Genomic DNA, 13788 nt, shown 5'->3' with positions numbered 1-13788 from the left:
CTTAATTATTTGTAAGTGATGTTCTCTATTTAAAGGTACAATCCACGGCTCGTTGAATTACAGTACTTGGGGGCTTCTGAATGGGGAAGTGTTTTTCCATTGAGCGTTTTTCTTTACCCTTATTCCACCCATCATGTCCTTATCTGTTTCGGTTCACTAATAAGGGGAGACTGGCTGTACAATCCCTTACTACTGATCACACAGGGACATCCCACAAAGGGAGCAGCCAGAGGAAATCAAACCCTTCCCAAGTCTAAGGCAGAGTCCATAGGGACTGCAGCCGTGCGGAGGCGCGCGGAGACTGAGGGAAAGCGGGTGCTTTCCCTGGCCTTAGTCTGTGCGCCGCCCGGGGGCGGGCCAGTAACGTCCCGGAGCTGGTTCGCCCTCATTGGGCGAAACTCTCACGTGACCGGCCCATCGCTCCCCTCCGCGCGCAAACTAAAAAAAAATTACGAGCTACGCCTCCGCACGCCTGCGGAAGCGTGCGCGAGCCCCTGCTTAAGCCGCTCTCATTGCGGCTGCAGGGGCTCACTGGTAAGCGTGAGCGCGGGTAAGCGCTGACCATGCCCTCGGCCTAACTTTAAAAAAACAAACATATTTGAAATACTTGCATGTGTCAGATTTGGGTTAAAAAGGTATCAATTACTTAAATGAGAACCCTTTGAGCATGTCACTGGAATGAGTTCACGTTGGTCCTGGGAGGGGGTTGCCTCTTTAATACGAAAGACAGAAACGCACAATGTAGGAGTAGAATTGAAGCTGTGAGTTCATGTCCCTTGTGCAGGACAGCATGAGTACGTGCCAACGGCAACATCGGCGGAAGCTTTTCTTATGTACTCTAGTAACCTTTGGGCTACATAGAATCTGTGTCCGTTAGGCTGCGCTTATACAGCCGGCGACGCGACCGATGACATCACCGTTGCGAAAGTTGTAATTCATATTTTGGAGACGCCGCTGGCTACAAGGCCAGTGACGTCAGCAAGGGGGAAGGCAGAGGGGTGGAGAAGCTCTCTGATTGGCTTATGACCAGTCACATGTGGAGACCGTCTCTCCAAAAATCAAATTCTACTGACTACCACATTTTTTGGTAGCGCTGTCGCTCCGTCGCGTCCACTCCAGGCGCCGGCAACAATGCATTTGTTTTGACGCGACGTCGGGTCTCCGGCACTGGAAGCGCAGCCTTAGTTTCACGCTGACTGGATGAATGGTTATTTTGTCTTCTAGCAGCCACTTTGTACAGCTATCACTTCACCTACACAATGTCTTTAAGAAGTCACTATCTTCTAAAACTGTACCAAACACAGCAGGATTTCTTAAGATCAATTGTTTATCAGGAATATAATATTAAGTCTTGTTAAAGTTTCTTTACTCCGAAGATATACTTTTTACTGGGAGCACATAGATTAAAAAATACAGAATAATAAACTAACTTTTATTATATATATATATATATATATATATATATATATATATATATATATATATATATATATATATATATATATATATTAAACAAAAGAATGCTGGGTACACACAAACATGAAGCCTTAGATAAAAATGATACAAATAGAAAATGAAAAATATACTTAACAGAGATTCAGGTGCTCGCAGATAGACAGGGAACACCAGTCCGTCTTGTAGATATACAAAGAACAGCGTTTCCGCTGCACACTCAGTAGAAAAAGGATAATTTAATAGCACTAAATCATCAGGCAATCAAACATGCTCCAGAGCAACAACGTACGTTTCAGACCATCCGGTCCTTTCTCAAGAGCTTGGCTACTGGACAAGCTGGCTACATACAGTATATACAGAATACATCTTTTGTAGTTATACTGGTTGGTGTAGACTTGCAAGCATAGATTTGAAAAGCCATTATTAAACTTGAATTAAATATGTGAGACAAAAAAGGCAGAGATATTTCACTTGATTCCAACACACGGGACTCGTATCAACTGTGTGTAAAAACTATTCAGACCAACACTGGAAGAAATGTATATTTTATTTCATTTTGGATCGTGTGTGTGTGTGTGTGTCTCAAACAGACAAGTAAATGTATCTGGTGGTGTTCAGTCTAGAAAAGAAAGATCAGGGTAAATGTAGATGCCATAAGAATGATTAATCGGCTAAATGATCGTTTTCATATTCTGAATCAACCATCGCCGACTCTGACTTGTTCATTTGGTTACAAATGAATGGGATGGTGAGCTTCTTTCGTATGCAGGTTGCTCTAATACAGTGCAAAGACTTTACTACAAGGCTGCTTATTACCCGGCACATTTAGTTTTGGCCTTGGATGGCGCGTCGTCGTTCCATTGACTGGAAGCCAGCTCTTAATCCTTCCTTTCTTCTCTCCTCTCAGAGCTCCATGAACCTTCCTCCCGACAAGGCGCGGCTCCTGAGGCAGTACGACAACGAGAAGAAGTGGGACCTGATCTGTGACCAGGTACTTCCCACCTTTTGTGAAAGCCCAAGTCCCAGTTATTTCAGGGAGCAAGCCACATCACCCCTCCCCCCGCCCCCCCATAGGGAGTGGAAGTTTTTTGAAGGGTGAATGTTATCAGGGGAACCCAAGCTCTGTCCTTGGGGACTACCAACAGGCTAGATTGCTTGCCCAGCAGACCCACAACACTTCACTTCATTTCATTTGTGTCTTAAAACTCGTAGAGTGTTTTGCAATTATGAATAAATATGTTTTTTTTTTCTTCCCCTCCCCCCTCTCCCACCAGGAGCGGTTTCAAGTGAAAAATCCTCCGCACACTTACATCCAGAAACTGCAGAGCTTTTTAGATCCTGGAGTTACACGAAAGGTGATGTTTCTTTTTTTCGGGGGCCGTGATGTAGATTTCCTCCTGCTTGCGGTGTTCTGAAGGCTCGTGCTTAATGTCCCATTGTACACAGCTGGTATGAATGCATTGCTATCACAAGCTGTCCTCTAAACAAACACATTATGTAACTCCCCCATTGCTGCTAAAGGTTTGCTGTATGTTCTTATACCTTTTTGGTAGGTCGACATGATGGGCCTTCATAGATGTAATTGTACACAAACTTTTGAAAAAGTTGATTTCTCCAATGTGCTAAGAAACATGAAGTCTAGAAAGCTATCGAACAGCGATCAGAACATAGTGAATGGGCTGAAGGAAGAGAACACTAGGATAAAATAGATGCGATGTTGCTTTTTCTGCAGGGACCCAGAGAAATCCGTTCTGGATTTGTGATGTATCGGGTGCCACAAAACGTGTCAGAGAGGCTGCGCTGTAATGAGATTCCAGACTAATCCCTCTTCTGGAACAGCACCGACTCTTCCATTCCTACTTCCATTCTCTCTCTGGGTGTTAAGCTGGAGCATTGAGGTTTGTGCTGTTCCAGAAGAAAGATTATCGAGGCATCACCTCAGCTTCTGTGTTATTTACAGACTCACAACCAGCAACACAAACCCAAGACGAGTTCTGCCTAATCATGGAGAATAACGGAACCCGTTTCTAAGCACGACTTTAAATTTTGTATCGCTCCTCAGATGTACTTGCATACCGTTTATTTGAGGCTGCATTGTAAAGTTTCCAGTTTGGGGGCATCAATGTGTAGTTTGGGGGAATCAGGAGGTGGGCAGCTGGAAACAAAACCACATAAATATTTGTGCAATGTGTGTAGGCTCAGGGTGGTTAGTGGGAGTTCTCTCAGACCTTGCGTCTCAGAAATCCTGTGGTTAGAAGAGAAGGTTGAATAACACATAACTTTGAGGACTCTCTGCTAACGGGGATTTTTTTGTTTTTTTTTCTATCCTTCTAACACGATTTAGAAATTCAGAAGACGAGTCCAGGAGTCCACCAAAGTTCTACGTGAGCTGGAAATTTCTCTCCGGACAAATCATATCGGGTAAATAGCCAGGGGAACGGCCCTTGAAGTTAGGGAGAGATCCTAGGAGTATTGTTGTCTGGTAACTATGTAAACCAGGCAATGTACTGTGTTGTAACTCATTTTTTAATAATGGGGAAACAAACCGTAAAATGTAGTGTTTTACCTTTTCTCAGGGAAGTAATGTTTCGTTTTGTCCTGTGTTGGCTTCTGCTACTTGAACCTATTTGTGACCGGTTAAGTCTGCGATGGATACATTTCTGTGCACATACCTGTACATAGGAGCAAATACAATATCTGACAGTTCTCATTGCAGAGGGACAGCTGTCTATCAATGCCCCACGTATAATGCACATTGGGAGCCAGACAGGTTTGTCACCTGAGACCTGGTGCTTTATTTGTTTATTGCACTAAGAAAGGGCCAAAAAATTGCGCGCACACAGCATTATTCATTGGCCTGCGGTGCTGCTCATCGCAGAGCGATTGCAGGGAGCCTTCTATGGACTATTGAAGCATAATGACTACGGTCAGGAGAATCCCTTTGATACATTTTAATTATTCGTACATGAATATCATTATCAACATTAGTAGATTGGATCATTCCTTTCATTGACACTGCTCAAATCTCCCTTTCCCACATACAGAGCTACGGTAGGAGAAAAGTGATATGTTGGCGCAAAGAGTCGCGAGATAAAAATGCTGGAGTGAGGAGGAAAATGCGTCACTCCGTTCCTTATGGTGCTGGACTGTGGGGAGTTGCTTCCTAATTTCTGGGATTCTTAGAAAAAACAAACACATGCCATGTGTTAAAAATACAGTGAGGGGTCCCAGTCCTCAAGGGCTACCAACAGGTTTTCAGGATATCCCTGCTTCAGCAGAGGTGGTGCAGTTGAAGACTGAGCTACTGATTGAGCCACCTGTGCTGAAGCAGGGATATCCTGAAAACCTGACCTGTTGGTGGCCTTTGAGGATGAGAATTGGCCACCCTTGTCCTAGTTGCAACAACTAACATTTCATAAGTGTATACTGTTCAGTATATTTCATGCATAACTTGCCCAGCTTTTGGAAACGGTTTTGTGCGGTAAGGTTCGGTTTATCATGCCTACTTTACTCCCATAACCAAGGAATTAACCCGTGCAATGCTCCATTTAAGCATGGTTCTTACTACTCGACTTATAATGCTGCAATGTTGTTATTTTAGCCTAAACCTTTATTTGATTCTTATTTTACATTCAGGCAGACTTACTAGAGTACAGACAGTCCTCCGTTATCCAACGAAATCCGTTCTGGAAGTAGCGTTGGATAGTGAAACCGTTGTAAAGTGAGTCCAATGTTAATCGGTGGCGGTGAGCGTTGGATAACACATTCAGGCGTCGAAAAACGGCCCGTAGGGAGGCATTGTAAACTGTTGGATATGCCATTCGTTGTAAAGAGAAACGTTGGATAGTGAGGACTACCTGTAATGACAAGGCAGGACATAAAGAGAATGGGACAGAATGGCATAGCACTTCCTGGGAATTGTGGCTCAAATTGAGTGTGCTCCTGCAGTATTACGCATACATCCATCCATTCTACAAGAAGAAAATAAAAACCACATATTACATCAAACGGCACGCTTCTATAATCTTCACACACATCACGACTGATTAGCGTGGTCACACTTTGTCACCATTAACGTGTCGGGCAAATCATGACCGCTGCAAAGCGTCTCCCACACAGGAAGAGTACTGCTGGCAGAGACTGTGCGTGTGACAGCGTGTGCGAGGGCTTTGTTTGAAGCTGTGATGCAGGGGCCTGTGCAGTAGGAGTCAGGATGTTCTCAGGGATATTCTGGTGCTACAGACTAGAGGTGGCAGCTGAGAAGGAAACGCAAAGGGACAGGAACCGCGACGCTTCCTGCAAACTGGATCTGCTCATTTCTGGAGCGATGTGCCAGCTTCCGACTCTTTCGCTGCTGGTTTCTCTGCTTACGGGGCTGATTGCAAGTTATTGCGGACCCTCCCCCGTGTATTGAACCCCAGCACAGAATCCCATAACGGGCCATCCTTTTTGTAGCTCAGATGTCAGCAGGTGGGTGCTGCAGAGAACATTCCAAGGCTAATTTGGGCCCCTTTACATTCTTTTCTAGCAGTCTTATCTCCCATTATGCAATGGGCCACGTTTATTTATACAGGCGGATTTCCCCCTCCCCTGAAAACCTGCAGAGTGGGGATGTAAAGGTTGTGGTAATAATTTTCAGCCATGCATACCAGTAACACAGTGAAAGCACTCCTCCAGGTAACACCTTCTCTTCTGGTTTTTAAAGGCTGTTTAACAATTGAGCCCTTTTGCTGCTTTTGGAAGAGGCCTGCTGTATGTTGCACAGCAATGCGCTGCACAACCCTCTGGCAAATAAAGGGTTAAGATGTGTTCCAAAGCTTTGAGGCTCAATTACAAAAACCACAATGACACAGAATCGCAGCAGATGCTAAAACGTAAGCTGCTTCCTTTTGCTCAGACCTGTCTTAAAGCAGCAGTTCTGCCACACATGGGCATATATTATTTACCTGAACCGGTTTGGGAGGGGGGGGGGGGGTGAAACTTAGCCATGGTCACCCGACGTCCAAGGATGGTCCAGCACCCGGATGTCAGGGGACAAGGGAGTAGCTCAGATTAAAAAAATAATGAGCCATATGACATGTAGCTTTAAGGATGTGTTTTCTGCATCAGTTTCAATAGTGAGGACTTGGTTATGAAGCAGTTTTTATTGCTATCGGTTCCATCCAAGTAGAGCGTGAACTAGTGGTATTTCAAAGGTGCAATTCACCCGCGCTAACCGCTTTTTTACATGATCTGAACCAGAAGTCCCCAGAGCTGAGCCGCACTGTTTTCATCTCTGGGACCTCCCGATTCCCAAGATACTGGTGAAGTTACCGGTATTATTTCCTGGCTTTTAAAGGTGAATTAAATGGCCATCCAATAAGAAGACACATCCAGTGTTGCGGCTTCCTGTTAACCTGAGATTTTACTTGCCATTTTGTTTCCTCTGAGGGAGATTTAAATCCGGTAAATTCACCAGTTCATATCTCCAGGGCAGTGTGAGGTGTCCAAGGAGCTGAAAATAGTAGTTTGGCTCCGGAGATCTCCCTGTATCCACCACGTAAAAAAATAAATACAAATTCAACGTGTTCTGCTCATTTCTTAAGAGATTTAATTTGGGTAATTAGTAATCAAACAAAAGTGTTTTCTATAATTTTATAAGCTTTTAAAATGTGTACAGTGATCAAATCTGGTTTTATATTTTACTTATTAATCTCGTCTGAGACCAGGTTTTGGATTTCTTGAGCAGACGGTGTACAGATACACTGGCTGTCCCCACTTTTCTTTTGCATGTTGTAAAATTATGCTATCATTAGTCTTAAGGTCCATATTCGCTAAGCGGTGCCGAACCTCGCACCCCATACAGCCTTGCCATGTAAATGGACAGTAAGGTGTCTTATGGCTTGCAGAGCTGAAATGAGTGTTACCGGGCTCTCCCAAGCTTATTTTTTGATCTCCCAAAATGTAAATATGAATATTGGTCTATTTGCCATTTTCAGTTCTTTATGTATTCATTGTTTTATTTTTCACATTTCTTTAATATCACTTGAACTGTGTCATTTGTTTTTTTAACTAACAGTCAGTATATTAGCAATATACAGGTATTTTAGTGGAATATCCATTGACTGTGTTTTTTTTCCATTATCTGAGCATGGGAGGAATTTGACCCCTTCACTGCCAGGAGACCGTGGAATGCACCTCTCTCTGCTCCCTGTCGGTCTGCACCTGTGTTCCGAACAGAAGGAATCCATAACACAGATACCCAAATATGCCCATTTGTAGTGAGGCTATACAGTTGATATTCCCAGTCGCAGTGACTTGCCCGGGCTTGGTGCTGGGTGGGGCATGGGGGCGGGGGATAACGTACGCCAGAGCCTGTCACTTGGCACGCAGCAAAGGATTATGGGGCGCGTAAAGGCAGACTGTGCCGGTCATCGTCAGATTGCCGCCACGCATCCACTGTAGGAAATAGTCTTGATGGAGCCTGGAGGAAATTTTAGTTCTGGGGCAGCCGTTTTTGGTCAGACAGAACTGGGATGTGGGTACACAATTTGGGCAGCAACTGGACGATTATTGCCCTGGGCTGGTCACTTGGGCTTCTTTGTGTTGTTTTACTAATCATTTTTTGACATAATTACTTATTAAGATAGAAAGAACTGACAGAACCCGTTGAAAATAAAACTATAGTTAGAAGACACAAATAAGTAAATGACAAAAATATAGGGTAAGGAAGCCAATAACGTAGATAAGATAAAAACATTTTTTTCTTTATGTATGTGGGGCTGGCATGTTACAAAAAATAAAATAAGGGAAACTACATTGGAAAGTATGTGATCAGTATGAAAAAAAGAGACGGGGGGAAATCAATTTCTACAGATGCAAAAAAAAAAAAGGAGATAACATTTTGGCATCATATAGGTGGGACGTCCCCCGAAAGCACCCCCTGAAATAGAACATAGTCAGACAGGAAACGAGCAGGAGGTGGTGTGTGTGGGGGGAACTGGAGAGCCAGCAGACAGGAAATAGGCGGGCTACTGGCCTCGGGAGAGGAAAAGCCAGAGCCGGCAGCTCTGGTGTCAGACTGAGTCATATGCCAAAGTGTGAGTGTGTGAGAGAGAAGCTACAGCTTTTGTGGGGAGGTCCTAAGCATGGGCAGTCAGGGAATCTTTTTTAACAGGCGAGATATTGTCTAACTCGTGGGTGCTCAACTCCAGCCCTCAAGTCGTCCCTCCGCCCACCCTACGCCCCCCAACAGGTCAGGTTTTCAGAATATCCCTGCTTTAGCACAGGTGGCTGAGCCTCTGGCCCTCTGAGCCATCTGTGCTGAAGCAGGGATAGCCTGAAATCCTGACCTGTTAGGGGGGAGGGGGTGGGGGGGGGGACTTGAGGATATAACTTGCAAGATTAATGGCCACCACTGACCACAAAGGAATGAGGCCTCTTTTGAACGATTTAGTCTGAAAGGGAGCAACAATTGTAGAGACTTTGCAAAAATGTGGGTGTCTTGCGGGGCGACAGTTTAGGTAGAGATCAAAGTTTACAAACGGGTTAAAAAAACATTCAACAAAAGAAATTGGGCACAGATATTGTGATGGATTCCTGCACCCGGAACCACACGCTTCATAGAAAAGCACTGAAGGGTCCAGTAAGACGAAAGGCAGCTGCATAGCAAATAGAGCAGAGAACACCCATAGTGTATAACCGCTAACGGGGGAAATACAGTAAGTGTATCTCAACTCAAGCCAGATGTCAGCATTGAACCGAGGGCAGAAAATATACATGCAGCATTTCAGTGTCATGTCACCACATCCTCACACACGAGTGATCAGTGGCGCGGTAACGTTGCTAGTGCGGGTGTGCGGTGTATGCAGAGAGAAAATAAAAACTCCGCAGAGCAGGTATTTGCATCAGTGAAGGGAAGTTGAGGGAATACACTGTGGCTGCTCAGATTTTGCACATTGCTATATACAGCTTGTTTGGTGCAATACTTTGCACGCACTGGTGTTACGACTCTCTTCAGACTCCAACAGCAGCTGACAGATCTACTCTCCACAAATATTTCCTAGTTAAAATATTAAACACATCGTACTGCAGGTTCCTCGTATAAACAATAAACCGTTTTGATTAACACACACAGTGTTGTGATAGTATCAGTGCTGCATTGCCCTTGTATAAAGTGTAAGACTGCCTCGTTGCGTGTGGCTACACACGCGTGATTCCATTTTACATACAGTTATGCATGTGTGAATAAACACTCAGAGGGGGATATGTATACAAATTGGTCAATTTCGCACCATCCGCATTTATAGGAAGCTTTCAGATCTTGCATCTTACATTTATCGCAGATCTCTTAGGAGCAGAAGTTAATGCCACCTAAACCTGACGTATGTAAGCGAGAAACACTGCACCAGTTATAGGCGCAACTTGTGATACATCTATTATTATATTGTGCTGATCCCCTTATTGCCTTTAACCACGCCCCAAAATGTTCACGGGGCAAGTGGAGCTATTTGGGGCAAAAAAGGAGCAATGCCACAATTTTCACCAGTTTTGGAGCAATGCTTCAAGTTTGCCACACAATACATATCCCCCTAGGTGTTAGATTCCATGTCAATTTGTGTGTTGTGTTTAACAAAGGCTTTGGGGAACATCCTTTTAACAGGGACATATTAGCTGCAGGATTATTCCAAATATGTTGTTTTTTTTTTGGTTTTTTTAAGTTGAAACTGTAGGTGTGGGAATAAGGAAAAGTAGGGATGCTTGTTCGTCACTCGGTGCCATTACAGCTCACCCACTTATTCGGGGACTTTTACTTGTACGTGCCACGCAGCCTTTCCTATAACCTCAGGGATGTCGGCAGAGCAGAAACCCAAATAAGTCAATGACCAATCTCACTGTCCAGATGTTTCACACACTGTATGTGATCTTTAACTTACCTAGGATCACTAAACTCGTTGGTCTTTTTAATGTGACGCTAATCTAAGTACACTCCCATTAATTAAAGGCCGTATCCACCAAGCAAATACTGTGACGTTAACAATGTCTTACTCCAGTAAAAAGCACAGTGTTAAATATGCTATTCTAAGTTATATGCAAAAGTACGCATTACAGCCTAAATCAGGGTGGCTAACGCCAGTCCTCAATGGCCACCAACAGGCCAAGTATTGGGGATATCCCTGCTTTAACACAGGGGGCTCAATCAGTGGCTCAGACATTCGGAGCCACTGATTTGAGACACCTGTGCTGAAGCAGGGATATCCCCAATACCTGGCCTGTTGGTGGCCCTCGAGGACAAGAGTTGGTCACCCCTGGGCTGAATGATATTGATTCTTTCCTTATGCACCAAGCGCTGTTAAGGATGCAAGGAACTAACATATTGTTATTTAAGTCGTACCTAAATCTGGTGTTACTCCCATCCAGACACTGTTAGGCTACGGAACCTACAGAACGGACAGAACCACCTCACTATCCCCCTGAACTCTTGTGTTTAAAATCTATCTATATATCTATCTTGAATCGTCTTCAATAAATTATATCTTACCTAGATATAATGGTTCCACATCCGGTTCAGCAAACAAAAATCACGTTTATTTGTCCACCGTTATTACTTAGATATAGCAGATAGCCTATATGGTTGTTAACATCACATATGTCATATGCTTTTCAAAGATACAGTATATGTTATCTTGTTCTTCCTTCTTCCTCTCTGGATGAAAATTCCTCTTTCCGACTTATAACTTTCCGTTATTATACAAAGAAAACTCCCCAGTCAACATCCTATTCTCAGTATTATGACGGGATATGGTATCACGTTTTTCTAGATGGACCTATAACTTTGTCTATTTGGCATAATAGCGTCTTACAGATATGGGAATCAACTTTGTATATCCTTGAAGTCTTATGAGCCAATCTTTCTCAGATAGCCCAAGACAGCTGTCTGTCATACCATCTATCCCTGAAATGTAACTTGAGGAGTTAGCCACACATCTTGACTTGAAATAACAACCTTGTAATATTATCTCCTGAAACTAGCCATATTCTTTACCATCAGAAATAATCTATGTAGCACCTGTCTTTTCCCGATCATACATAAAATACATTACAAATAAAAGGGATATCTAACAATATATATCTATATCCAATATGACAAATGGTTTTGTTCATTTCTATATTTTTTTTCCTTTGGGTTTTTCCCCCTCAAAGTATGTGTCATTTAGTTCAATCCTTTGGCAAAGCATTTCAAGTCTGCAGCCACGTTAAGATAGGCCCTATAGACCCCATAGGTCCACTACCAATTGAGATCCAGTGTGGAATGGAACTGGGACAACTTACTGGTGCAATATTCCTAGTTTTTGCAAAGGCTTTTGATACTGTTGATCATTTTATCTTGCTTAACAAACTCCAGTGCTCTGGAATAGGGAAGCATGCTTTAAACTGGTTTAATTCCTACCTATCAGGTAGATCCCAACATGTGTCCATCTCAGGCTCTAACTCCAACCCCTTGGATATACCCTGCTGTGTCCCGCAAGGCTCTGTTCTGGGGCCCCTACTCTTCTCACTCTTCTCACTGTTCATCAATGATCTTCCTACAGATTGTAAGGGAGCTTCAATACACATGTATGCAGATGACACAATCTTATACGCACACAGCCCTTGCCTCTCTGACCTTGAACACATACTTCAATCTGACTTTTTGAGACTTGAAAATTGGATTTCCCAACACAAACTGTTTTTAAACACTGACAAGACACTAACAATGGTATTTGGGACCATGGCTAAATTTTTGAAGCTTCCAATGACTGAGCTCCATATTAGAACCAACACTAACACCAAGCTAACTCCTGTTACTAGTTTTAAATACTTGGGCATATGGTTTGACTCTCATTTAATATTTTGGATGCATATTGATTCCCTGACATCCAAATGTCAAAGTAGGTGTACTTTATAGAAACAAATCCTCCCTAAGTCTGCTGGTCAGAAAGCGTATCGCACAGCAGATGATAATGCCAATTATCGACTATGGGGACATAGTATACGGCTCCCCAAACCCACCTTAGCAAACTTGATACCCTCTACAATTCAATATGCCGTTTTGTTCTACAATGCAACTACAACACGCATCACTGCGAAATGCTTAAAGAACTAGATTGGTCATCACTTTAGTCTAGGCACAAAGTTCACCTTTCCTGTCTTGCCTTCAAATACTTTCTGGGCAAGCTACCCGTCTATCTGAACAAGCTCCTTACCCCTACCACATGCAGCACTTATCATCTGAGATCTGACTCCAAAAGACTGTTCATGGTCCCATGGCTCAACAAAGTATCTATCCGCTCCTCCTCCTCTTACCGTGCACTCCAAAACTGGAACAGTCTACCGGAGACTCTCACAGCCACCACCAGTCTAAGTTCTTTCAAAACTAAGGCTGTCTCACATTTTAATCTGGTCTGTAACTGTTACATACGCCTATACTATATATTATCTCTAACTCTGTATGCAATGTCTTGTATATAATGTATACCCAGTTAACTTATGTAACTGTATTTGTAACCATGTATTATTTGTCATCTTAACTCTCTGCCCAGGACATACCTGAAAACAAGAGGTAACTCACAATGTATTACTTCCTGGTAAAACATTTTTATAAATAAATCCTGTACTATGTCCTTTGTATTTCCTCAACAGCATAGAGAAAAGAGGAAACAAAGCAATATTATAGCCATATTGACTATATCATTTTGTGTCCTCTTTTTTTTATGCAGTGGAGGAAATGCAAATGCAGTGTTGAAGCTGCTGATAGGACCTTTCGTGATGTGGCATTGGGGCATCTTTGTTTACTGCTGTATATTTCAGGTCACTCTCCCAATACCATTCCAACTGACACACAAATAAAAATATACATAAAGTCTATAGAAGTCTGCACACACGAACAGCCGTGAGCTCCAGCACATTATCAACCGGTTGCGGCAACTGTTCTACAATGAGGTCCGCAATAATCCATTAAGTGCACGGCAACCAAAAGATGTGCAAATACCTGTCTTCACCACTTACAGTGTGACTTCCGCACATATATTGGAAAACCCATTATGGATAATTGGCATGACCTTGGCATGTGACCTTACGTTATATAGCCGCGGTATGAACCTCGGGGACATTCTTGTAGGAACTGATTTATTTTCACCTACAAACAAAATTCAGTTTCGGACTACAATGGGATGCCTTAGATATGCTAATTGCACGACTTGTAGGTCCATGTTAACAGGACCCCTCTTTAGACACCCCTTTCAAGGGTTTCCCATTTAAATAAAACATTGAACTACATCAGCCAATTGTTGTACACATGATCCTCTGCCCATA

At 43.1% G+C, this 13788-nt stretch overlaps 1 protein-coding gene across 10 annotated transcripts in view; it reads left to right on the top strand.

Moving 5' to 3' along the window:
- FMNL3 (formin like 3) overlaps positions 1–13788 on the top strand; it is a 122576-nt gene that overhangs the window by 75188 nt on the left and 33600 nt on the right. For 9 of the 10 annotated variants that reach the window (XR_012799944.1, XR_012799947.1, XR_012799943.1 and 6 more), the window contains 3 exons: positions 2363–2446; positions 2730–2810; positions 3800–3876. Coding sequence is in view for 4 of the 10 variants with exons in the window: in XM_075591197.1 (XP_075447312.1) it covers positions 2363–2446; positions 2730–2810; positions 3800–3876 (242 nt within the window). In the remaining 6 variants the exon portion in view is untranslated. Of the gene's footprint in view, positions 1–2362; positions 2447–2729; positions 2811–3799; positions 3877–4901; positions 5926–13788 lie in introns of those variants that run through there. The other variant, XR_012799948.1, reaches the window with a different exon arrangement.

This window comes from Ascaphus truei, chromosome 3 (genome assembly GCF_040206685.1).
Source record: "Ascaphus truei isolate aAscTru1 chromosome 3, aAscTru1.hap1, whole genome shotgun sequence".
NCBI classification, from domain to species: Eukaryota; Metazoa; Chordata; class Amphibia; order Anura; family Ascaphidae; genus Ascaphus; species Ascaphus truei.
The sequence above is the reverse complement of the archived record's forward strand: the minus strand, read 5'-3'. Positions and strand labels throughout refer to the sequence as shown.